Below are 25,378 nucleotides of genomic sequence, written 5' to 3'. Positions count from 1 at the left end.
GTGGACATATAACATTCAGATTTTGATTAATAAAGTAATGGGAAGAGTCTTTGAAACCAGGATGTGCTTTCATTGGGAGAAAGATTAAAGTGATGAAGATCTTTATCTTTCTGAGTGGCACAAATAATGTAAGACAGGATAAGGAGTGTTGGATTTAAATCAGATTATTGATTATAGTAACATCGTTAATATGGAGATCAAAGAAGTTTGAGCTCCTGGAAATAAAATAGATGGCACAATTTGGAATGAAAGTATTTGTTAGAGAAGGTCAAGAAAAATCATAACCACATGGTCAGATCGACCTATTTGCAGCAAGATTGACTGATGCCTTTATTCTGAGGGTTGTATTTTGCTTTCGAGAAGCAGATGGCCGCCTGTCGATCACATTCACAGATAAACTTTCTGCAGTGACTATTGCCTGAAAGGAAGCATATTCAAAATAATCCATTATGTTAAAGATATTTGCCTTGGATTATGAAAGAATGAAAGATATTTTTATATTTTAATATATTTTGATATTCCAGCTTCCATCTATATAGTATGTGCAACAACTTTATGTTAATGTTCTGTAAATAGCTTAAGTACGAATTGTAATTTGGGTTTTTATTTTCATTGTGATGACAGACATGCATTGACATCAGAATAAGAAATCCTATGAAGATCTACACCACAATGATTGCTGAATCATTGTAGAAAAGATTCTAGAAAAGTCCCTGGTGATCCCCAGCCCTTTACCACTGACGTGGCCCCAAGCAGCAGCCTTGGATCTTGCCTCTGACCCTCTGCAGTGACGTTAACACAAATTGCAAGAGTGATGTTCCACCGCAGTCCTGAGGGAAAAGTGACTCCATCTCTCAGTCCTGAGATGTTAAAGTGAGCATATTTTTGACCTCTCAGGTGAGGAGATTGTATGAGACAAAAGAGCTTGGGAGAACCCTATTTATTGTGATCAGAACTGTCCCGCAAATATCAGCTTAGAGATTTTATCTGGTCATGATTCCATTGGGAACTTGCTCCAAACAAACTGGTCACAACATTTCCGTTGCATTCTGTAAAATGCTGAGGCAAAGTGACACAAAAATATTCCTCCTTTTGTTATTTTATTTTATTAGAACTCACTCACCTTGTGTTGCAGGTGTCTCGTTTGGGATCATGAGCATTGATATTCCTCCTTTTTGATGGTATCAGTGCTATCAGATGGTACTTACTCATCAATAGTGCTCAGTTCATAATTTGCTCCCTGCATATGATCCAGCAATATCGGGGTCCTGACCACTAGCTGGTGAGTAACATTGATAACACACAGGTGTCAGACAGTAACCACCTTCAAATAAGGAGCAAAATCTTCAAATAAGGAGCATAATTCAGCCATCTTTCACATTCATAGTCATAAAGATTTTGCAGCATAGAGCCAGGCTTTTTGGCCCAGCTCACCCATGCTGACCCACCTGTCTTTCTATGCTAACCCTTCTGCCTGTGTTTGGGCCAGATCCCTCTGAAGCTTTCCTTTCCAGGAAGCCTTCCAACTACCTTTGTAATATTGTAATTGTACCCATCTCCTTTGCACCTTCTACATACCCAGCAGCCTCTGTGTGAACAAGTTGTTCCTTTTAAATCTTTTTCCACTCCCACATTAAACCTAGACCTCTAGTTTTGGACTTTCCTACCTTGGAAAATGGCTGTGATTGTTTATTTTATCTATGCCTCTCATAAATCTATAAACTTCTGAAAGGAAACTCCTCAGTCTGCGGGACCATGTCAACGGCCTTGCTAAGTTTCATGGACATTCCTGCCCTTCAATCATCAACATGACCTCTCCAAAAGTTCCATCAAGTTAACACAACACAACTTCACAAGTAGAAGACTATGCGAACTATCCCTCATCAATCTTCCAGATCAAAGGCTGGTAGATGCTGCCTCTTCAAATTTCCTCTGGGACCTTTCCATCCACTGATCTTCAGTCATTACCATCTCTTTGGCCCCAATATCAGTGTTCTGGAATCAGAATGTCACAACTGGGTCTGGATGAAATTTTTTTCAGTTAGTATGTGGGTTGGTTTTTTTCTCAGGTATGCAGTCTTCCTTGGATTGTTTAGGTTTTATGTCCCATAAGGTGCCTCAGGAAGAAGGTGTCCATTATTAAGGACCCTCACCACCCAGTACATGCCCTCTGCCCATTGTTACTGTAAGGAAGGAGATGCAGAAGCTTGAAGGCACACACTTCAAGAACAGCTTCTTTCTCTCTGCCATCTAATTTCTAAATGGGCTTTAAACTTATGAACACTACCCCATTACTTTTTTTAGTTCTTTTTTTGTACTACCTACTTAATTTAACTATTTAATATACATATATATAATTACTGTCATTCAGTTTTTTTCTGTATTTATCAGGAGTGGAGAGAGTGAGCATTTCAAGTTCCTGGGTGTCAATATCTCTGAGGACCTAACCTGGTCATTACACATTGATGCAGCTATAAAGAACATAGAAACATAGAAACCCTACAGCACAATACCGGCCTCAGCCCATAAAGCAGTGCCTAACATGTCCTTACCTTAGAAATTACCTACGGTTACCCATAGCCCTCTATTTTTCTAAGCTCCATGTACCTATCCAGGAGTCTCTTAAAGGGTCCTATCATATCCGCCTCCACCACCGTCGCTGGCACCCATTCCACTCACCATTCTCTACATAAAAAACTTACCTCTGACATCTACTCTGTACCTACTTCCAAGCACCTTAAAACTGTGCCCTCTCATGCTAGCTATTTCAGCCCTGGGAAAAAGCCTCTGATTATCCACACGATCAATGCCTCTCATCATCTTATACACCTCTATCAGGCGTCCTCTCATCCTCCATCGCTCCAAGGAGAAAAGGCCGAGTTCACTCAACCTATTCTCATAAGGCGTGCTCCCCAATCCAGGCAACATCCTTGTCAATCTCCTTTGCACTCTTTCTATGGTTTCCACATTCTTCCTGTAGTGAGGCGACCAGAACTGAGCACAGTACTCCAAGTGGGGTATATATAGATGCAACATTACCTCTCTGCTCCTAAACTCAATCCCATGATTGATGAAGGCCAATCCACCATATGCTTTCTTAACCACAGAAGGCAAGACAGCAGCTATATTTCATTTGGAGTTTGAGGAAATTCGGTTTTTCAACTAAAACACTCAAAGATTTCTCCAAGTGCACTGTGGAGAGTGTTCTGACTGGCTGTATCACTGCCTGGTATGCAGGAGATGGCTACAGCACAAGATCGAATTCAGCTGCAGAAACCTGTAAAATTAGCCAGTTCCATCATGTGTACCAGCCTCTGTAGTATCCAAGACATCTTCAAACACGATGCCTTCGGGAGGCAACGTCCATTATTAAGGACCCGCATCACCCAGGACATGCCCTCTTCTCATTGTTACCATCAGGGAGGAGGTACAGGAGCCTGAAGACAGACACTCAATGATTCAGCAACAGCTTCTTCCCCTCTGCCATATGATTTCTGAATGGACATTGAACCCATGAACACTCCCTCACTACTTCTTTATTTCTGTTATTTAAACTACTTGTTTGAACTTGATTATTTAATAGACATGTATACAAAAGAAAAAGCACCTTGTGCTTTCCTGGCATATATGATGAATAAACTCTTCCTGGGCTTCCAGCTGGGTACCGGTATTGATTATCACTGATGTTTAGATGACATCAGTTATAATTGATACCTGTACCTGGCTGGAAGCCCAGGAAGAGTTTATTAGGCATAAATACTAAATGTTACTCAGTTTTTTCTCTATATTTATTTATCATGTATTGCATTGTACTGCTGCCGTAAAGTTAACGAATTTCACAACGTATGTTGCTGATATTAAATCTGATTCAGATTCAGATTCTAATTATTTTATTAGAACTCACTCACCTTGTGTCGCAGGTGTCTCGTTTGGGATCATGAGCATTGATCAGCTCTCCTTGCCTTTGTCATTTTTATTCAGTTTGGGTAACTGAATGAGCACAGGATTTTCTATCTCTTTCATTGTAGATGTTGACTTGGGGGGTATTGTTTTGCCTGGGCACTGGGGCTGTTCTGAATTCCTATCTGCTCCAGGGTGTATGTCAGGGGAACTGGCCAACCCCTCTTTGCTCAGTCATTGTGCTTCCTTGTCTGGTGAAACTCTGACCAAGTTCTTCTGTGTGTCTGAGTGATTTCTGTTTGTCAGGATTCTGCACAGTTTGCCTGAGTTCTTGTTAGTTTTCTTGGTTACTTTGTCTTAAATCTTTTGTTTTGTTTGAATTGCCACAGTCTCTGTGATTCCTGCACTGGAGTTCACCAGTGACCCTCACATATAATTGACCAAGATGCATTAACCAGTGATTACAAGAGCAGGTCACACATTAAGCATCACATAAGAAATGATTGATATCTTACTGCCTGATCCTTTCCACTATCAGCCAGGAGTGGGATATTCCCCAGTCCCTGGATGAGTGCAGCTCCCAAACACAGAGGGAGCTCGACAAAGTGACAAAGGAACTGATTTCATTGCAACTCTGTCTGTATAGATGGAATACAAAACAAAGCTTTTCACTGTGTCCTGTTACCTGTGACAATAATAAACCGAATGAAACGATCTCTACCATTATCCACCATCAGCATTCTGTGCTGTTGTATAATTCAGCAGCCAGTGCATCTCAGCTAAATCTCCCAGACCAATAACCTTTACCATCTAGAGAGACAGAGATCAGTTCACACACAGGTCTCTGCAAGTCTCACACCATCCAGACATGGAACATAACCCATTCCTCCAACATCACTGGGTCTGAAAGCTGGAGCTTCACCACAAGAGCATTGTGGGAGAACCGTCACCAGGGCGACTCCAGTGGTTCAAGATGGCAGCTCACCAGCACCTTCACAAAGGCAATGAGGGATGAACAAAAGATGCTGACCATGGAACCAAAGATAAAGGTAAGGCAATGAGGCACTCTCTGATCATACTCACTTGTACATTCGATCTTCCCGTTTGAGCAGGTGTACTTGTAAGTTCTTAATTTGGGTGAACGGAAGAATTTGCACTTCTGTTTTTTCTTAGCATCACCATAACAGTAGTCGTGGGTCTGGCAACACCTGTAAAATCACAGATTACACAATTAAAAACTCATGGACTAGAATTAACAGAACACCGTTACAGCAGCCTCCAGTGTCACACACTTCCCATGTAGCGCTAAGAGTCAGGGGGTGACCTGAGCTGAGCCAAACTGAGCAGGCTCATATCGACCCAGGGAGCTGGGTAGGGGCTTCACTGTGGGACGTGGAATCAGGATTTGTGGGGACTCAGGCAGGAATGTGGAAAAGAATTCCTCCAAGTGACGTGACCACAATAGACCTGAGAAGGTGACCAATGTTTATTTTTTTCCCTTGTTCTATGGATCGTGTGTTCTCACCACCCAACAATAAGCAAAAGATTGATCGACCAGCTGGTTCCCCTCTCTCCTTCCCTTCCTCACTCTCTCGGTAAGGTAGCCACTGTGTCATGGTTCTCTCTTGTGCTGCCATGATCGAACCCCCTGTTGAATCCTCCAGAAGGACAGAATCCTCCCTGGGAGCAGCTGCCCTGTCCTTGGTGTGTTCCACTACACAGTCCTGACCTCCTGTACAGACTAACACCAAACACTACCCTCTCTACCGTCACTGGGACTTCAGTGAAGATGCAATCCTACTGCCTCTGACAATCAATGAGAACAGTTCTTTGTCCCTTGTCTCCAGTGGATGGTAACTGGCTCTGTGGAGACCTTCTGTCCACCTACCGGTCAAGCTCATCAACTGGTGTCCCAGATCCGCCAAGTCCACAGTAACAGCCGTAGTTGTTGATCTGCAGTAGTGGGCTGACACCTGGCATAGCATAAAGGCAAAAAAAACATTGTATGGAGTGTTACTTCATTTTAAATGTCAAACGGGTTTTGTGGCTCCCAGTGTTTTCTTTTCTGTGGGAAACGGGTCCAAATGGCTCATTCAGTGGTAATGGTTGCCGACCACTGTCCTAGGGTGAGGTCAGCCTTCCCTCAGGACTGCGGTGGAACATCACTCTTGCAATTTGTGTTAACGTCACTGCAGTGGGTCTGAAACCTCAGAGTCAGAGGCAAGATCCAAGGCTGCTGCTTGGGGCCACGTCAGTGGTGAAGGGCTGGGGATCACCAGGGACTCTTCAAAAACCTTGTCCGCAATGCTTCAGTTATCATTGTGGTGTAGATCTTCATTGGATTTGTTATTTTAATGTCAATGTGTGTCTGACACCAGTTTAAAAGGATCCATTGACTCAGAAATGATGAGATCATCACAATAAAATAAAAAGCCCAAATTGCAACTAGTATTTTAAACAATATACAGAGCATTGACATAAAGATTAGAATATTACACATACTATAGAGGTAGAAGCTGAAATGCTAAAGTATAAAACTTTCTTTCATTCCTTCATAGTCCAAGGCCAATATGTTTAAAATAATGCATGATTTCAAATAAGTTTCTTTCCAGACACAGATAACCATTGAAAGAATTTTATCAGTGCGTGTGACCATAAGGCAGTCATCTGCTTCTCGAACGCAGAATACAACCCTGAGCATTACTTCATAGATCAGTCCCACTGTAAATATGAGTTTCTCGGTCCATGTGTTTACAACTTTCCTTGACAAATACCTTCCTTCCAAATTGTATCATCCATTTTATTTCCAGGAAATCTAATCATCTTTGATCTCCATATTTATATGTTAATGCAATCAACAATCTCATTTACAATCATCACCCTTCATCTTGTTCTCACAGTCTAATGCTATCTGTGCCATTCGGGAAGCTAAAGACCTTTGTCATTTCAACCTTCCTCCCAGTGAATGTACATTCTTCTTGTGAATTTCTTCCCATCATTTTAGAAAATAAATTCTGGAATTATCCATATCCATTTTCTTCAGATCCTCTCCAGCACTTGGGAATCTTATGGAACAGCCAGATACTTATCCCACTGGGACGTGGTTCATTCACTCACCCAGGCTTCCTTTAAAACCTCATCTGTGGAAGCTGAGAAATACCTGTTCAGTTTCAGGTGAATCCTGCCATTGGATGATCCATCACATGTACCAAGGCAGTTCTCCACAAGCCGTTTCGAATTAGTGCCATTCATCTAAAGCCAAAAATGATTGTAGGCACTGGTAACACTAAGGTGTTGGATGTCCATCTCCTATAATCTACTCACACTGATTTGGCAGCATTTGGACATGTCTGGTACCACAGTTCTTGTGTAACACAGTGAGTAAAAGCAGTTAAAGGATGAGAAGCCTGGGCTGGAGTGTTTCCAAACCACAGATAATGCAGGCAGGATGTTCGACAAGCATTCATCTACCGTGCACACCCCCCCCCCAGCCTCCTCCCTCCACTCAGAAAGCCTAATGTCCATTACACTTATGTCAGATTATGGTGAGGGACCTAGACAGTGCTCAGGAATATCTGAATTTCTGACATTGAACGAGACAGCAAAGTGAAATTGACCACATTGAGCTTTGACCTCAGGATGAAGGGAAGATATTGTTTCCATTCACGTACATCACGAGCAACAGCACGAGTCCCTGCAGAATACGACTGTAATATCTCACCACTACCCTCTGACGTCCATGTGCAAAGCAAAACTGAATTCAAACTATTAGATCACCATGGATCCCACATGTCTTAATCTTCCAGACCAGGTTGGCACGACCATGAGGAACATTATTAAATACTGTACTAAATTCCATGCACCACGAGGAATGATGTTAAGTACTGCACTAAAGTCCATGGACCAGGTTGACATAACCATGAGGAACATTATCAATTACTGCACTAAAGTCCATGGACCAGGTTGACATGACCATGAGGAACATGGACCCTATCGTATCCACCTCCACCACTAAAAACTTTCCCCTGATATCCCCTCTGTACCTACTTCCAAACACCTTAAAACTGTGCCTTCTCATGCTAGCCATTTCAGCCCTGGGAAAAAGCCTCTGACTATCCACATGATCATGCCTCTCATCATCTCATACACTTCTATCAGGTCATCTCTCATCCTCCGTCACTCCAAGGAAAAAAGGCTGAGTTCACTCAAACTATTCTCATAAGGTATGCACCCCAATCCAGGCAACATCCTTGTAAATCTCCTCCGCACCCTTTCTATGGCTTCCACATCCTTCCTGTAGTGAGGCGACTAAAACTGAGCACAATGCTCCAAGTGGGGTCTGACCAGGGTCCTATGTAGCTGCAGCATTACCTCTCAGCTCCTAAACTCAATCCTACGATTGATAAAGGCCAATGCACCATATTCTTTCTTAACCACAGAGTCAACCTACATAGCACTTTGAGTGTCCTATGGACTCGGAGCCCAAGATCCCTCTGATCCTCCACACTGACAAGAGTCTTAATATTAATATATATTCTGCCCTCATATTTAACCTACCAAAATGAACCACTTCACATTTATCTGGGTTGAACTCCATCTCCCACTTCGCAGCCCAGTTCTGCATCCTATCAATGTCCCACTGCAACCTCTGACAGCCCTTCACACTATCCACAACACCTCCAACCTTTGTGTCATCAGCAAACTTACTAACCCACCACTGGTGACCGACCTCCATACAGAATTTGACCAGTCTACAACCAGTCTTTGCCTTCTATGAGCAAGCCAGTTCTGGATCCACAAAGCAATGTCCCCTTGGATCCCATACCTCCTTTCTCAATAAGCCTTGCATGGGGTACCTTATCAAATGCCTTGCTGAAATCCATATATACTACATCTACTGTTCTTCCTTCATCAATGTGTTTAGTCACATCCTCAAAAAATTCAATCAGGCTCGTAAAGCACAACCTGCCTTTCACAAAGCCATGATGACTATTCCTGTTCATATTATTCCTCTCCAAATGTTCATAAATCCTGTTACTCAGAATCTTCTCCATCAACTTACCAACCACTGAAGTAAGACTCACTGTTCTATAATTGCTTGAGTTATCTTTGCTCCCTTTCTTGAATAAGGGAACAACATCCGCAACCCTCCAGTCCTCCAGAACCTCTCCCATCCCCATTGATGATGCAAAGATCATTGCCAGAGGCTCAGCAATCTCCTCCCTCACCTCCCACAGTAGACTGGGGCACATTTCGTCTGGTCCCAGTGACTTATCCAACTTGATACTTTCCAAAAGCTCCAGCAAATCCTCTTTCTTAATATCTACATGCTCAAGCTTTTCAGTCCACTGTAAGTCATCCCTACAATCACCAAGATCCTTTTCCATAGTGAATACTGAAGCAAAGTATTCAGTAAGTACCTCTGCTATCTCCTCCAGTTCCATGCACACTTTTCCACTGTCACACTTGATTGGTCCTATTCTCTCATGTCTTATCCTCTTGCTCTTCACATACTTGTAGAATGCCTTGGGGTTTTCCTTAATCCTGTCCGCCAAAGCCTTCTCATGTTCCCTTCTGGCTCTCCTAATTTCATTCTTAAGCTGCTTCCTGCTAGACTTATAATCTTCCAGATCTCTATCATAACCTTGTTTTTTGAACCTTTGGTAAGCTCTTCTTTTCTTCTTGACTAGATTTACAACAGCCTTTGTACACCACGGTTCCTGTACCCTACCATCATTCCCCTGTCACATTGGAATGTACCTAGGCAGAAGTCCACGCAAATATTCCCTGAACATTTGCCACGTACTTCTGTACATTTTCCTGAGAACATCTGTTCCAATTTATGCTTCCAAGCTCCTGCCTGATAGCTGCATATTTCCCTTTACTCCAATTAAACACTTTCCTAACTTGTCTGTCCTATCCCTCTCCAATGCTATGGTAAAGGAGATAGAATTGTGATCACTATCTCCAAAATGTTCTCACACTGAGAGATCTGACACCTGACCAGGTTCATTTCCCAAAACCAGATAAAATACAGTCTCTCCTCTTGTAGGCTTATCTACATATTGTGTCAAGAAACCTTCTTGAACACCTGACAAACTCCACTCCATCTAAACCCCTCATTCTAGGGACATACCAATCAATAGAGGTCCTTGTCAAAATAGAGTCAAAAGCCGTCCTTCTGCAGTTGTATAGGGCCCTGGTGAGACCACACCTGGAGTATTGTGCTCAGTTGTCTTCTCCAAATTTGAGGAAGGACATTCTTGCTATTGAGGTTCACGAGGTTAATTCCCGGGTTAGCGGGACTGTCATAACCATGTAACAATTACAGCACTGAAACAGGCCAACTCGGCCCTTCTGGTCCATGATGAACACTTACTCTCACCTAGTCCCACCGACCTGCACTCAGCCCATAATCTTCCATTCCTTTCCTGTCCATATACCTCACCAGTTTTACTTTAAATGACAATATTGAACCTGCCTCTACCACTTCTACTGGAAGCTCATTCCACACAGCTACCACTCTCTGAGTAAAGAAATTACCCCTCGTCTTACCTTAAACTTTTGCCCAACTCTCAACTCATGTCCGCTTGTTTGAATCTCCCTTACTCTCAATGGAAGAAGCCTATACATGTCAACTCTATCTATCCCCTTCATAATTTTAAATACCTCTATCAATACCCCCCTCAAACTTCTACGCTCCAAAGAATAAAGACCTAACTTGTTCAACCTTTCTCTGTAACTTAGGTGCTGAAACCCAGGTAACATTTGAGTAAATCTTCTCTGTACTCTCTCTATTTTTTGACATCTTTCCTACAATTCGGTGACCAGAAATGTTGAAAGATTGGAGCGACTGGGCTTGTATACACTAGAATTTAGAAGAATGAGAGGGGATCTGATTGAAGCATATAAAATTATTAAGGGATTGGACACGCTGTAGGCAGGAAACATGTTCCTGATGTTGAGGGAGTACAGAACCAGAGGCCACAGATTAAGAATAAAGGTAGGTCATTTAGAACAGAGTTCAGGAAAAACTTTTTCACACAGAAAGTTGTGGGTCTATGGTATGCTCTGCCTCAGAAGGCAGTGGAGACCAATTCTCTGGATGCTTTCAAGAAAGAGTTAGATAGAGCTCTTAAAGATAGCAGAGCCAAGAGATATGGGGAAAAGACAGGAACGGAGTACTGATTGTGGATGATCCGTCATAGTCACATTAAATGGCAGTGCTGGCTCGAAGGGCTGAATGGCCTACTCCTGCACTATTGTCTATTGTCTATAATATTTGGGAAATTAAAATCTCCCACCATGACAACCCTGTTATTATTACACCTTTCCAGAATCTGTCTCCCTATCTGCTCCTTGATGTCCCTGTTGCTATTGGATGGTCTATAAAAAATACCCAGTAGAGTTATTGACCCCTTCCTGTTCATAACTGCCACCCATAGAGACTCGTAGACAATCCCTCCATGTCTTCCTCCTTTTCTGCAGCCGGGACACTATCTCTGATCATCAATGGCTCACCCCCACCTCTCTTGCCTCCCTCCCTGTTCCCTGCCTTTTCTGAAATATCTAAAGCCTGGCACTTGAAGTAACCATTTCTGTCCCTGAGCCATCCAAGTCTCTGTAATGGCCACAACGTCATAGCTCCAAGGACTGATCCACACTCTAAGCTGATCTGCTTTGTTAATAATACTCCCTGCATTAAAATAGGCAAATCTCAAACTATCAGTCTGAGTGCGTCCCTTCTCTATCACCTGCCTATCCTCCCTCTCGCACTGTCTCCAAGCTTTCTCTATTTGTGAACCAACCGCGTCTTCCTCTGTCTCTTCAGTTTAGTTCCCACCCCCAGCAATTCCAGTTTAAACTCCCCCAGTAGCATCAGCAAACCTCCCCGATGGGATATTGGTCCCCCTGGGATTCAAGTGCAACCCGTCCTTTTTGTCCAGGTCACTCCTGCCCCAAAAGAAATCCCAATGATACAGAAATCTGAATCCCTGCCCTCTGCACCAATCCCTCAGCCACACATTTATCCTCCACCTCACTCTATTCCTATACTCACTGTCACGTGGCACGGGCTGTCATCCCGAGATTACTACCTTGTGGTCCTGCTTCTCAACTTCCTTCCTAACTCCCTGCAGTCTGCTCTCAGGATCTCCTCCCTTTTCCTGCCTATGTCATAGGTACCAATATGTACCATGGTCTCTGGCTGTTCTCCCTCCCACATAAGGATATCATGGATGCGATCAGAAACATCCCAGACCCTGCCACCTGGGAGGCAAACTACCATCTGTACTTCTTTCCTGTGTTCACAGAATCACCTGTCTGACCCCCTAACTATAGAGAACCCTATCACCGCAGCCATCCTCTTCCTTTCCCTACCCTTCTGAGCCACAGGGACAGACTCTGTGCCAGAGGCGTGACCACTGCTACTTCGCCCAGGTCGGCCGTTCCCCCCAACAGTACTCAAACAGGAGTAGTTATTGTTCAGGGGGACAGCCACAGGGGTGCTCTCTAGCCTCGGACTCCTGCCCTTCCCTTTCCTGACTGTTACCCACTTGTCTGTCTCCAGTGTGACCACCTGCCTATAACTCCTTTCTATCACTCCTCACTCTCCCCGACCAGACGAAGGTCATCGAGCTGCATCTCCAGTTCCCTAACCTGGTCCCTATGGAGCTGCAGCTCGACACACCTGACGCAGATGTGGCCACCCGGGAGGCTGGGAGTCTCCCTGACTTCTCACATCTGACACCGAGCACAGAACACCAGACTCACACACATACTTCCTGTCTCTATTCTACACAGGCAGCCTAACTCACTTTAACTCCTTATCGCCAAAGCCCAGTTGAGTCAAAGCCTTCCTACTCTGTCCCCCTGTACTCTGTAATCCGCTGTCTCCTTTTAAACTCTTCTCCCTATTCTCACTGGCTGACGACCACACGCGTGCACAGTCGTGCCCCGATCAAACAGCTGAAGAAATAACCCTTGAATGCTTGCTGTCTATTTTCTATCTTTTCTCTCATCTCTCTATCTGTATCTCTCTCCCACACCCTTTCCTTCCCTTCTTTCCTTTTCTCTTCATTTCCCTCCCTCTCCCTTTCCCTCTCTCTATTTGCAACTCCATCAATTGCACAGCAATCAGAAGCTACAACAGGAGTGAATCCTTGCACATGCTCTCGAGTTACCTACTTCGGTTCTCTTCCATGAAAATACCAGGTGACAGATATCAGAAGCTTCAGGACCAGAATCAGGTTTAATATCACTGGCCTATGTGGTGAAATTTGATCACTTTGCAATGCAATACATGATAATTGATTATGGGGATTTGGGAATGGTGCGCTAACTACAAAACCGGGCACCCTGCCTGGAATTTGGAAAGATGTCGATGTTTGATCTACTCCAGTGGGACAGACACCAGACTCATTGTGTTAAACAGCCTGACCACCTCCAACTGTCCCCATTAGCGAAGGGACCTCAAAGGTCCCCTTTAACACTTTCCCCTCTTGTCTTAATTCTGTGCCCACTAGTTTGAGAGAAGGCAGCGTCCATCATTAAGGATCCCCACCACCCAGGAGATGCCCTATTCGCACTGTTACTGTCGGGAAGGAGGTACAGAAGCCTGAAGGCACTCACTCAGCGATTCAGGAACAGCTTCTTCCCCTCTGCCATCTGATTTCTAAATGGACATTGAACCCATGAAAACTACCTCTCTAATTTGTTATTTCTGTTATTTGTACTACTTATTTTACCTTAACTATTTAACAGACATACAGATACCAAATGTAACTCAGGTTAATTCTCTATATTTATTAATCATGTATGGCATTGTACTGCTGACGTAAAGTTACGACATATGCCGGTGGATTTAACCTGATTCTGATTCTGACCCTGTAGTACAACCCCATTAATGTGATCACTGCCTTCTTACTTCTGGTTCAGTGTTAGAAATTCATTTGATACTCTACTTGTTGATAAACGCATGGGTGGTATTGGAATAGGTGAAGGTTTTGTCTGCGTTGTGCCCGTGGATGGAAACACTCCAAGAGAAGTCCCAGCCTGTGCTTCCCATCCTTTGACTGGTTTTCCTCGTTGTGGTTCATGTGGTGTGATACAAGAGTGAGACGCCAGGCACGTTTCAATGCTCTCAAATCAGGTTTAATTGATTATATAAGATACATGCCCACCACCTGAATATTATGAGTGCCACCAACAATGTCATTGCAAACAATCTCCGAGTATAATCACAACTGGCTTTCAAAGTGCAGCTTCTAATCATTATTGTGTTTAGACGCCCTGTAAGGAACCAACTAAGCATCTGATATGGGCCATCCCAAGGTTTGCATCACTTTGATGTGAACAGATTTTTCCTCAGGTTCCACAGCTGAGGTTTTAAGGAAAGCCTGGCTTAAGGGAATGATTATCATCTCAATTCAATTTATTCATCGTTGATCAATGGGATTCCCAGGTGCTGCAGCATTCATGCTTTAGTGAAAATACGGGCAAAGTGGACATGTTACATTCAGATTTTGGTTTATAAAGTAATGGGAAGAGACTTTGAGACCAGTATGTGCTTTCATTGGGAGAAAGATTAAAGTGATGAAGATCTTTATCTTTCTGAGTGGCACAAATAATGTAAGATAAGATAAGGAGTGTTGGATTTAAATCAGATTATTGATTATAGTAACATCGTTAATACAGAGTTCAAAGATGTTTGAGCTCCTGGAAATAAAATAGATGACACAATTTGGAAGAACAGTATTTGTTAGAGAAGGTCAAGGAAAATCATAACCACATCATAACGACCTATTTGCAGCCTTTGATTTTTTTATTCTTTTCGTTGTATTTTGCTTTTGAGAAGCAGATAGACGCCTGTCGATCACACTCACAGATAAACTTCCCACAGGGACTATTACCTGAAAGGAAGCATATTCAAAATAATCCATTAAGATATTTGCCTTGGATTATGAAAGAATGAAAAATATTTTTATATTTTAATATATTTTGATATTTCAGCTTGCATTTATATAGTAGGTGCAACATTCTGATATTTATATTAATGTTCTGTAAATTGTTTAAAATACTAATTGTAATTTGGGTTTTTAATTTCATTGTGATGACCTCATCATTTCTAGAGTTGATGGATCCTATTAAGCTGATGTCAGACATGCATTGACATCAGAATAATAAATCCTATGGAGATCTACACCGCAATGATTGCTGAATCATTGAAGAAAAGATTCTAGAAAAGTCCCTGGTGATCCCCAGCCCTTCACCACTGACGTGGCCCCAAGCAGCAGCCTTGGATCTTGCCTCTGACTTTGAGATTTCAGACCCACTGCAGTGACGTTAACACAAATTGCAAGAGTGATGTTCCACTGCGGTCCTGAGGGAAAAGTGACTCCATCTCTCAGTCCTGAGATGTTAAAGTGAGCATATTTTTGACCTCTCAGGTAAGGAGATTGTATGTAACAAAAGAGCTTGGGAGAACCCTATTTAATGTGATGAGAATTGTCCCGCAAATATCAGCTTAAAGATTTTATCTGGTCATGATTCCATTGGGAACTTGCTGTGAACAAACTGGTCACAGCATTTCCATTGCGTTCCGTAAAATGCTGAGGTAAAGTGATGCAAAAATATTCCTCCTTTTGTTCATCTGAATCTACTTTTTGTGGATTGAATTTCAAAACCACTGCAGGGATGACAGGGCAGATATGGAGAGGGTGTTTCCTGTACTGATGGGAAATAGAACCAGGGGTCACTGGCTCAGATTAAGGGTAGGCCACTTAGGGTTCAAACTGGGGGAAGGTCCCATGCCAAGAGGTTGTGGATGCCATGAATTCACTCAGAACTGAAGCTGATTGAATTTGGGAAATTGGAGGAATCTGAGAATATTGAAATAAGTCTGGAAAAAGTGTTGAGCAAGAAGATAAACCTATATCTTGACAAATGGTGGAGCAGGCTTTCAGAGCCAATTTTTTCCTCAATCTATTATTTCAGATGTTTTTTGATGGTATCAGTGCTATCAGATGGTACTTACTCATCAATAGTGCTCAGTTCATAATTTGCTCTCTGCAAATGATCCAGCAATATCTGGGTCCTGACCACTAGCTGGTGAGTAACATTGATAACACACAGGTGTCAGACAATAACCACCTTCAAATAAGGAGCAAAATCTTCAAATAAGGACCATAATTCAGCCACCTTTCACATTCATAGAGTCATAAAGGTTTTGCAGCATAGAGCCCAGGCTTTTCGGCCCAGCTCACCCATGCTGACCCACCTGTCTTTCTATGCTAACCCTTCTGCCTGTGTTTGGGCCAGATCCCTCTGAAGCTTTCCTTTCCAGGAAGCCTTCCAACTACCGTTGTAATATTGTAATTGTACCCATCTCCTTTGCACCTTCTACATACCCAGCAGCCTCTGAGTGAACAAGTTGTTCCTTTTAAATCTTTTTCCACTCCCACGTTAAACCTAGACCTCTAGTTTTGGACTTTCCTACCTTGGAAAATGGCTGCAATTGTTTATTTTATCTATGCCTCTCATAAATTTATAAACTTCTATAAGGAAACTCCTTAGTCTGCGGGACCATGTCAACGGCCTTGCTAAGTTTCATGGACATTCCTGCCCTTCAATCATCAACATGACCTCTCCAAAAGTTCCATCAAGTTAACACAACACAACTTCACAAGTAGAAGACTATGCGAACTATCCCTCATCAATCTTCCAGATCAAAGGCTGGTAGATGCTGCCTCTTCAAATTTCCTCTGGGACCTTTCCATCCACTGATCTTCAGTCATTACCATCTCTTTGGCCCCAATATCAGTGTTCTGGAATCAGAATGTCACAACTGGGTCTGGATGAAATTTTTTTCAGTTAGTATGTGGGTTGGTTTTTTTCTCAGGTATGCAGTCTTCCTTGGATTGTTTAGGTTTTATGTCCCATAAGGTGCCTCAGGAAGAAGGTGTCCATTATTAAGGACCCTCACCACCCAGTACATGCCCTCTGCCCATTGTTACTGTAAGGAAGGAGATGCAGAAGCTTGAAGGCACACACTTCAAGAACAGCTTCTTTCTCTCTGCCATCTAATTTCTAAATGGGCTTTAAACTTATGAACACTACCCCATTACTTTTTTTAGTTCTTTTTTTGTACTACCTACTTAATTTAACTATTTAATATACATATATATAATTACTGTCATTCAGTTTTTTTCTGCATTTATCAGGAGTGGAGAGAGTGAGCATTTCAAGTTCCTGGGTGTCAATATCTCTGAGGACCTAACTTGGTCATTACATATTGATGCAGCTATAAAGACCATAGAAACATAGAAAACCTACAGCACAATACCGGCCTCAGCCCATAAAGCTGTGCCAAACATGTCCTTACCTTAGAAATTACCTAGGGTTACCCATAGCTCTATTTTTCTAAGCTCCATGTACCTATCCAGGAGTCTCTTAAAGGGTCCTATCATATCTGCCTCCACCACTGTCGCCAGCAACCCATTCAACTCACCATTCTCTGCATAAAAAACTTACCCCTGACATCTCCCCTGTACCTACTTCCAAGCACCTTAAAACTGTGCCCTCTTGTGCTAGCTATTTCAGCCCTGGGAAAAAGCCTCTGAATATCCACAGGATCAATGCCTCTCATCATCTTATACACCTCTATCAGGCGTCCTCTCATCCTCCATTGCTCCAAGGAGAAAAGGCCGAGTTCACTCAAACTATTCTCAAAAGGCATGCTCCCCAATCCAGGCAACATCCTTGTAAATCTCCTCTGCACCCTTTCTAAGACTTCCACATCCTTCCTGTAGTGAGGCGACCAGAACAGAGCACAGTACTCCAAGTGGGGTATATATAGCTGCAACATTACCTCTTGGCTCCTAAACCCAATCCCACGATTGATGAAGGCCAATCCACCATATGCTTTCTTAACCACAGAAGGCATGACAGCAGCTATATTTCATTTGGAGTTTGAGGAAATTTGGTTTTTCAACTAAAACACTCAAAAATTTCTCCAAGTGCACCGTGGAGAGCATTCTGACTGGCTGCATCACCGTCTGGAATGCGGGAGACAGCTACAGCACAAGATCAAATTAAGTTGCAGAAACTTGTAAAATTAGTCAGTTCCATCATGTGTAACAGCCTCTGTAGTATCCAAGACATCTTCAAACACGATGCCTTCGGGAGGCAACGTCCATTATTAAGGACCCGCATCACCCAGGACATGCCCTCTTCTCATTGTTACCATCAGGGAGGAGGTGCAGAAGCCTGAAGACAGACACTCAGTGATTCAGCAACAGCTTCTCTATTTCTGTTATTTTAAACTACTTGTTTCAACTTGATTATTTAATAGACATGTAAACAGAAGAAAAAGCACCTTGTGCTTTCCTGGCATATGTGATGAATAAACTTCCTGGGCTTCCAGCTGGGTACCGGTATTGATTATCACTGATGTTTTGATGACATCAGTTATAATTGATACCTGTACCTGGCTGGAAGCCCAGGAAAATTTATTAGACATATATACTTAATGTTACTCAGTTTTTTCTCTATATTTATTTATCATGTATTGCATTGTACTGCTGCCGTAAAGTTAACGAATTTCACAACGTATGTTGATGATATCAAATCTGATTCAGATTCAGATTCTAATTATTTTATTAGAACTCACTCACCTTGTGTCGCAGGTGTCTCATTTGGGATCATGAGCATTGATCAGCTCTCCTTGCCTTTGTCATTTTTATTCAGTTTGGGTAACTGAATTAGCACAGGATTTTCTATGTCTTTCATTGTAGTTGTTGACTTGGGGGGTATTGTTTTGCCTGGGCACTGGGTCTGTTCTGAATTCCTATCTGCTCCAGGGTGTATGTCAGGGGAACTGGCCAACCCCTCTTTGCTCAGTCATTGTGGTTCCTTGTCTGGTGAAACTCTGACCAAGTTCTTCTGCGTGTCTGAGTGATTTCTGTTTGTCAGGATTCTGCACAGTTTGCCTGAGTTCTTGTTAGTTTTCCTGGTTAGTTTGTCTTAAATATTCTGTTTTGTTTGAATTGCCACGGTCTCTGTGATTCCTGCACTGGAGTTCACCAGTGACCCTCACATATAATTGACCAAGATGCATTAACCAGTGATTACAAGAGCAGGTCACAAGTTAAGCATCACATTAGAAATGATTGATGTCTTACTGCCTGAATCCTTTCCACCATCAGCCAGGAGTGGGATATTCCCCAGTCCCTGGATGAGTGCAGCTCCCAAACACAGAAGGAGCTCGTCATCATTAGTGACAAAGGAACTGATTTCATTGCAACTCTGTCTGTATAGATGGAATACAAAACATAGCTTTTCACTGTGGCCTGTTACCTGCGACAATAATAAACCAAATGAGGCCATGAGGCACTCTCTGATCATACTCACTTGTACATTCGATTTTCCCGTTTTTGCAGGTGTAGCTGTATGTAATCATTTTGGGTGCACTGAGGTTTGTACACTTCTGTTTTTTCTTGGCATCATCATAACAGTAGTCGTGGGTCTGGCAACACCTGTAAAATCACAGATTACACAATTAAAAACTCATGGACTAGAACTAACAGAACACTGTTACAGCAGCCTCCAGTGTCACACACTTCCCATGTAGTGCTAAGAGTCAGGGGGTGACCTGAGCTGAGCCAAACTGAGCAGGCTCATATCGACCCAGGGAGCTGGGTAGGGGCTTCACTGTGGGACGTGGAATCAGGATTTGTGGGGACTCAGGCAGGAATGTGGAAAAGAATTCCTCCAAGTGACGTGACCACAATAGACCTGAGAAGGTGACCAATGTTTATTTTTTTCCCTTGTTCTATGGATCGTGTGTTCTCACCACCCAACAATAAGCAAAAGATTGATCGACCAGCTGGTTCCCCTCTCTCCTTCCCTTCCTCACTCTCTCGGTAAGGTAGCCACTGTGTCATGGTTCTCTCTTGTGCTGCCATGATTGAACCCCTGTTGAATCCTCCAGAAGGACAGAATCCTCCCTGGGAGCAGCTGCCCTGTCCTTGGTGTGTTCCACTACACAGTCCTGACCTCCCGTACAGACTAACACCAAACACTACCCTCTCTACCGTCACTGGACTTCAGTGAAGATGCAATCCTGCTGCCTCTGACAATCAATGAGAACAGTTCTTTGTCCCTTATCTCCAGTGGATGGTAACTGGCTCTGTGGAGACCTTCTGTCCACCTACTTGTCAAGGTCATCCACTGGTGTCCCAGATCCGCCAACTCCACAGTAACAGCCGTAGTTGTTGAATTTCAGTGGATTCACACCTGGTATGGCACATTTAATCATATTACCGAACTGAATGAGGTTCCTGGACTCAATGGAATTGCTCCCAGCACCAGCTACATCAAGAGGGAGAGGAACAGACAGACACAAACAGGTTAGAACATGAAGCAACCAACACGAGCACAAGGCTCACTCAAGGAGAGATTCCTTACCTGAGAGCAGAAGGAGGACAAACAGCCCCAGCATTGTTGTTTGCTCTTCCCCGTCCTGGAAATCACACTTGTCCCAAAGCTCACTCCGTCCCTTTTATAACTAGTCTCGGTAAAGAGTGAGGTTCAGTTCCTGGTGCACATTATGGCCACTGATAACGTAGATAAGATAAAGACAAACAGTTCTGTTGATATAGCTGGTCTCCATTTTACTGGACTGGAGAGACAGAGCCAATCCTGACAGCTTCTGGGACTTCCCAGTGGGAGCAGTTGCAGTGTGTGTGTGTCCACATGTGTGTTTGAGTTTGTGTCAATTTACATCTGTGTGTGTGTGTTTGTGTGCATCTCCATGTCTGCATGTGTCCACATATGTCAATTTACATAAATATGTGTGTGTGTGTGTGTGTGTGTGTGTGTGTGTGTGTGTGTGTGTGTTTGAGTGTGTGTCAGTTTACTTGTGTGTGTGTGTGTGTGTGTGTGTGTGTGTGTGCGTGCCCACATCTATGTGTGTCCACACTTGCGGATTTACATGTATGTGTGTGTGCGTCCACGTGTGTGTCAATTTATATGTGTGTGTGTGTGTGTGTGAGAGAGAGAGACTGTGTTCTATTATGAGTGAGTGTAACTAATCCAAATGAGTTCATGATGGGTCTCACTGATTGAGACATTGACACTAAACAGAGACCATGACAGTGGGCGATGGGCTGGAATTGTCACGGCATGGATTCTCGATAATCGGTATCACAATATGGGGAAGATGAGGTGACCACCTCTGAAAATGAGACGAGTCACTGTGGGACTTGCCCTGCGAGTTCCATGAGGAGGTTTCAGGACCAGAGATTGGAAAACAATAAGACTGAAGACCACTGGAGTTTTGTCTGATTTGGGGTGTCCGGATGAGTCTGCAGGACTAATAACCTCCAACATTCCTACAAATTTCAGACATTAAGATATGTGTCTGCGCCTCAGCCATTATGCAATCTTCTTTTTCTTTGATGTGTTAGTTTCAATTCACTGAAAAATTCAGCTTTTAACGGTCTTCCATCATGTCGAATGATTTCTGGTGTAAAGCACCTGCATGACTTTTTGACCTTTTCCCCCCATCAAAAGGACACAATTTTTTTATTAGTTAGTTATCTATTTAATAGATTCAGAGGAATTGATATGAATTCAAATCCAGTCACCTGCAGCTCCATATAAACAGTTCCCCATACATACTGGATATTAATAAAATGCAAATCCCTCATTCTACTGAAGAAGGTCTATAGTCTCATTCCATGTAAATGCACACACCTGTTGAGCTTTATCTCACCAAACATAAGTGAGTGGTTCTGACCAATAACAACCGGAATTTGTACTAAAACAACACAAGTTGAAGTACTGGGCTTTTGGCTGACTGGTGAGAAAATGTTGATTTACAGTGGGATGAATGAGGGGGAAGGTGGGAGTTGTCGGGGTGTCGGGTTGGTGTTTGAGGCATTGGGTGCAACAGGTCATAAGCTTTATATCCTGCTTCACCCCAACTCCTGAGCACAATGTGAATCTCGAGCAAATGGGTCAAACTTTAAGAGCATTACTGTCACAGAATGGCAGCTGTAGTGATGATGGAGCCTCATTTTCTGTCCCTTAAAGGTTAAGCAACTTTCAGGTGTGAAAGGGAAGAGTCACGGAGGGATGGAGAGGGGGGTGGTGCTCTTCCTGGGGATTGGTGACTATCGTGGTGTTCCCAGTGAATAAAGGAATCTCTTCCACCCTACTTCCTCCAGTTCCACTTTCCAGAGAATGTTTGGGGACTGAATCAACAGAAGCTCCTGTACTGAAATGCAAAGTGCATTCATTTCTGCACACTCAACAACAATAAAGAATTATATAAAACTGACATTAAAAGTCAACAGTAATTCTGATCAGAAGCATTGAACGGTGTCTAGAACATCAGTGATCTCTCCCATTCAGGATGAGGGGGTCATCTTGATACCTGAGGGGAACTGCCTCCGGTATCAGCGGAGTTTGTTGGCTGGGAGACTATCTTGTCTCACACAGGACAGGACCATTCCTCTTGTTGCTTCTTCCAGCTCCTCGGCCAATATATTGTCATCACCTCCCTCCCCTTCCCTCGGCTTGCTTTACCTGACTCTCGAGGCTGCTAGAGCTGGTATCCCCTTCCAGTCAAGTCCTCTTGTAGGATTTGCTCCTCACTCATTCCTTACCACACTTGACATCCCTGTGTCCTTCTTCTGCCTTTCACCCCATTAAAATCTGCACTGTGGGTCTGATACAAAACTATCATGGCCCTGTGATGACATCCTGGCTGTCCTCGACGATCCAGAAACACGCCATCTTCTCACAGCTACATCAGGAAGGAGGTACAGAGGTCCAACACCACCAGATTTAGGAGCATTACTTCAATTCAACCATTTTCTTCTTGACCCGAACAGTGTAACTCATCAGTACCTCAGCATAGTCACACTATGTCCACGTTGATCACTTTACACCACTAGGGACTTTATTCAATTTTCTCTCTATTTGTGTTCTTTCTTGTAATACCTGTGTGTGATTTCTCTTTCATTTATTTGTCTGGGGGACTCCTGTGATGGATTTCACTGTCCAGGCTGCTTCTCTGATGCTGTGAGCCCATGGAACCTGTGCAAGTAAATATTTCATTACACCTGTACATGCAAGTACTTGTGCGTAGCACAATAAACTTACTAAAGATATCGTTCGTGTTGGGCTCCATCAGACATTTCCCACTCTCCCCTTTGTGTGTCTGTTCCCCAAATCTGTAGGGCTGATTCGGTGATCAACAGTGCAGAGTTGGGAGGGAAGTTGTGAACGTTCCCTGTAACATGGTGGCCTGGAGTCTGGGTACGACCTGGGGAACCTGGAATCATGGGACCGCACTGAGTCCAATGACTACTGTTCAGACTTCAGCCAGCCACTCCCACCCACATCTTCTCTTCTCAGTTATCCTCTCGCTCCTGGTGTACTGTTTGTATAGAATGCCTTGGGATTGTCTTTAACTCTACTCGTCTAGAACCTTTCATGGCCCCTCCTGGCTTTCCTAATTCCCTTACTGCATTATTTTCTGGCTTCTTTATAATCCTCAAGGGCGCTCTCTCTCTCTCTCTCTCTCTCTCTCTCTCTCTCTCTCTCTCTCTCTCTCTCTCTCTCTCTCTCTCTCTCTCTCTCTCTCTCTCTCTCTATCTTCCCACCATCTCCACCTCACCCCCTCTGTGTCTGTGTATTGGGAACACAGAGTGACCAGTCAGTAAACATGCAGGGTGTCCGTCGGTGTCTGTGTATTGGGAACACAGAGTGACCAGTCAGTAAACATGCAGGGTGTCCGTCTGTGTCTGTATATTGGGAACACAGTAACCAGTCAGTAAACATGCAGGGTGTACATCTGTGTCTGTGTATTGGGAACACAGTGACCAGTCAGTAAACATGCAGGGTGTACATCTGTGTCTGTATATTGGGAACACAGTAACCAGTCAGTAAACATGCAGGGTGTACATCTGTGTCTGTGTATTGGGAACACAGTGACCAGTCAGTAAACATGCAGGGTGTCCGTCCGTGTCTGTGTATTGGGAACACAGTGACCAGTCAGTAAACATGCAGGGTGTCCGGTCTGTGTTGTGTATTGGGAACACAGAGTGACCAGTCAGTAAACATGCAGGGTGTCTGTCTGTGTCTGTGTATTGGGAACACAGTGACCAGTCAGTAAACATGCAGGGTGTACATCTGTGTCTGTGTATTGGGAACACAGTGACCAGTCATGCTGAGTAACAGGTCTCAATTTGGGGACTTTTGTCAAATAGGCCATCGTGGGAGTTCACTCAGCAGGATTCTTCCAAAAGAGAACTGTGTGTGTGTGTGTGTGTGTGTGTGTGTGTGTGTGTGTGTGTGTGTGTGTGTGTGCGTGTGTGTGTGCGTGTGTGTGTGTGTGTGTGCGTGTGTGTGTGCGTGCGTGTGTGTGTGTGTGTGTGTGTGTGTGTGTGTGTGTGTGTGTGTGTGTGTGTGTGAGTGTGCGTGTGTGTGTGCGTGTGTGTGTGCGTGTGTGTGTGCGCGTGTGTGTGTGTGTGTGTGTGTGTGTGTGTGTGTGTGTGTGTGTGTGTGTGTGTGTGAGTGTGCGTGTGTGTGTGCGTGTGTGTGTGCGTGTGTGTGTGTGCGTGTGTGTGTGTGCGTGTGTGTGTGTGTGTGTGTGTGTGTGTGTGTGTGTGTGTGTGCGTGTGTGTGTGTTAGTGAGGAACAGGGTGAAGAAAGCATGAATTTTCTCAGCACACTTGTGTAATCCTTATGCATCAGTGTTGTGGCCATGGTAAGAGATACTTGGTTTGAAGAATTCGACTTGTGACATCGTGTTCTGAGCCCATAACCTTCCAATCATTTTAACACGGTTTGAGATTCTGGAGATGTTCCTTGTCATCCTCACGGGTAACAATGATATCATCCAGGTACCACTGAGGGCCTGGGCAGCCTTGCATCACCTGGTCCATCGCTTTCTGCCAGAGTGCAGGTGCAGATGCTACTCTAAAAATAAGCCTATTATAGCGATAAAGCCCTTTGTGAGTGTTTATGACAAGAAACTCTTCATTTCTAAGCAGGCCTCAGCTGTCCATTTCACTGAAGTGTTTCCCTCCAAAAAGGTTTACACGGATATTCTCTACCCTGGACAGAGGGTTTTGATCTTCTTTTAATACTGTGTTGATGGTGACCTTAAAATCACCACAGATACTGACTGGCCCGTCCTTCCTGGTTACAGGGACCACTGGTATTGCCCGTGGGCTCCACTCAGCCTTGCAAAGAATTCTTTCAGCCTCCATGCGATCGAGCTCACTGGCTACTTTATCACAGATGGTATAAGGAACCGGACAGGCTTTGTAAAACTTGGGTGTGGCATTTTCACTTAACACTATTTTACCCTTGATATGTTTGAGTTTTGCATTGCCATCCTTGAACACTGCCGTGGCACCATCCGGTACCTTTCTTAATTTGCATTCTGTTGACTCTGTGACAGGGG

At 43.6% G+C, this 25,378-nt stretch overlaps 1 protein-coding gene across 1 annotated transcript; it reads right to left on the bottom strand.

Moving 5' to 3' along the window:
- Positions 1–302: 302 nt before the first annotated feature.
- On the bottom strand, positions 303–24,854 carry LOC132403416 (phospholipase A2-like). Its single transcript, XM_059986823.1, has 6 exons — positions 24,791–24,854; positions 20,112–20,268; positions 19,309–19,433; positions 5,789–5,873; positions 4,984–5,108; positions 303–418 (listed from the first exon to the last, which is right to left on the bottom strand). The coding sequence occupies exons 1-6, from the start codon at positions 24,852–24,854 to the stop codon at positions 303–305; spliced, it is 672 nt and encodes a 223-aa protein (XP_059842806.1).
- Between the last annotated feature and the right edge of the window lie 524 nt (positions 24,855–25,378).

The sequence above is a fragment of the Hypanus sabinus genome, chromosome 13 (genome assembly GCF_030144855.1).
Source record: "Hypanus sabinus isolate sHypSab1 chromosome 13, sHypSab1.hap1, whole genome shotgun sequence".
NCBI lineage: Eukaryota > Metazoa > Chordata > Chondrichthyes > Myliobatiformes > Dasyatidae > Hypanus > Hypanus sabinus.
The sequence above is the reverse complement of the archived record's forward strand: the minus strand, read 5'-3'. Positions and strand labels throughout refer to the sequence as shown.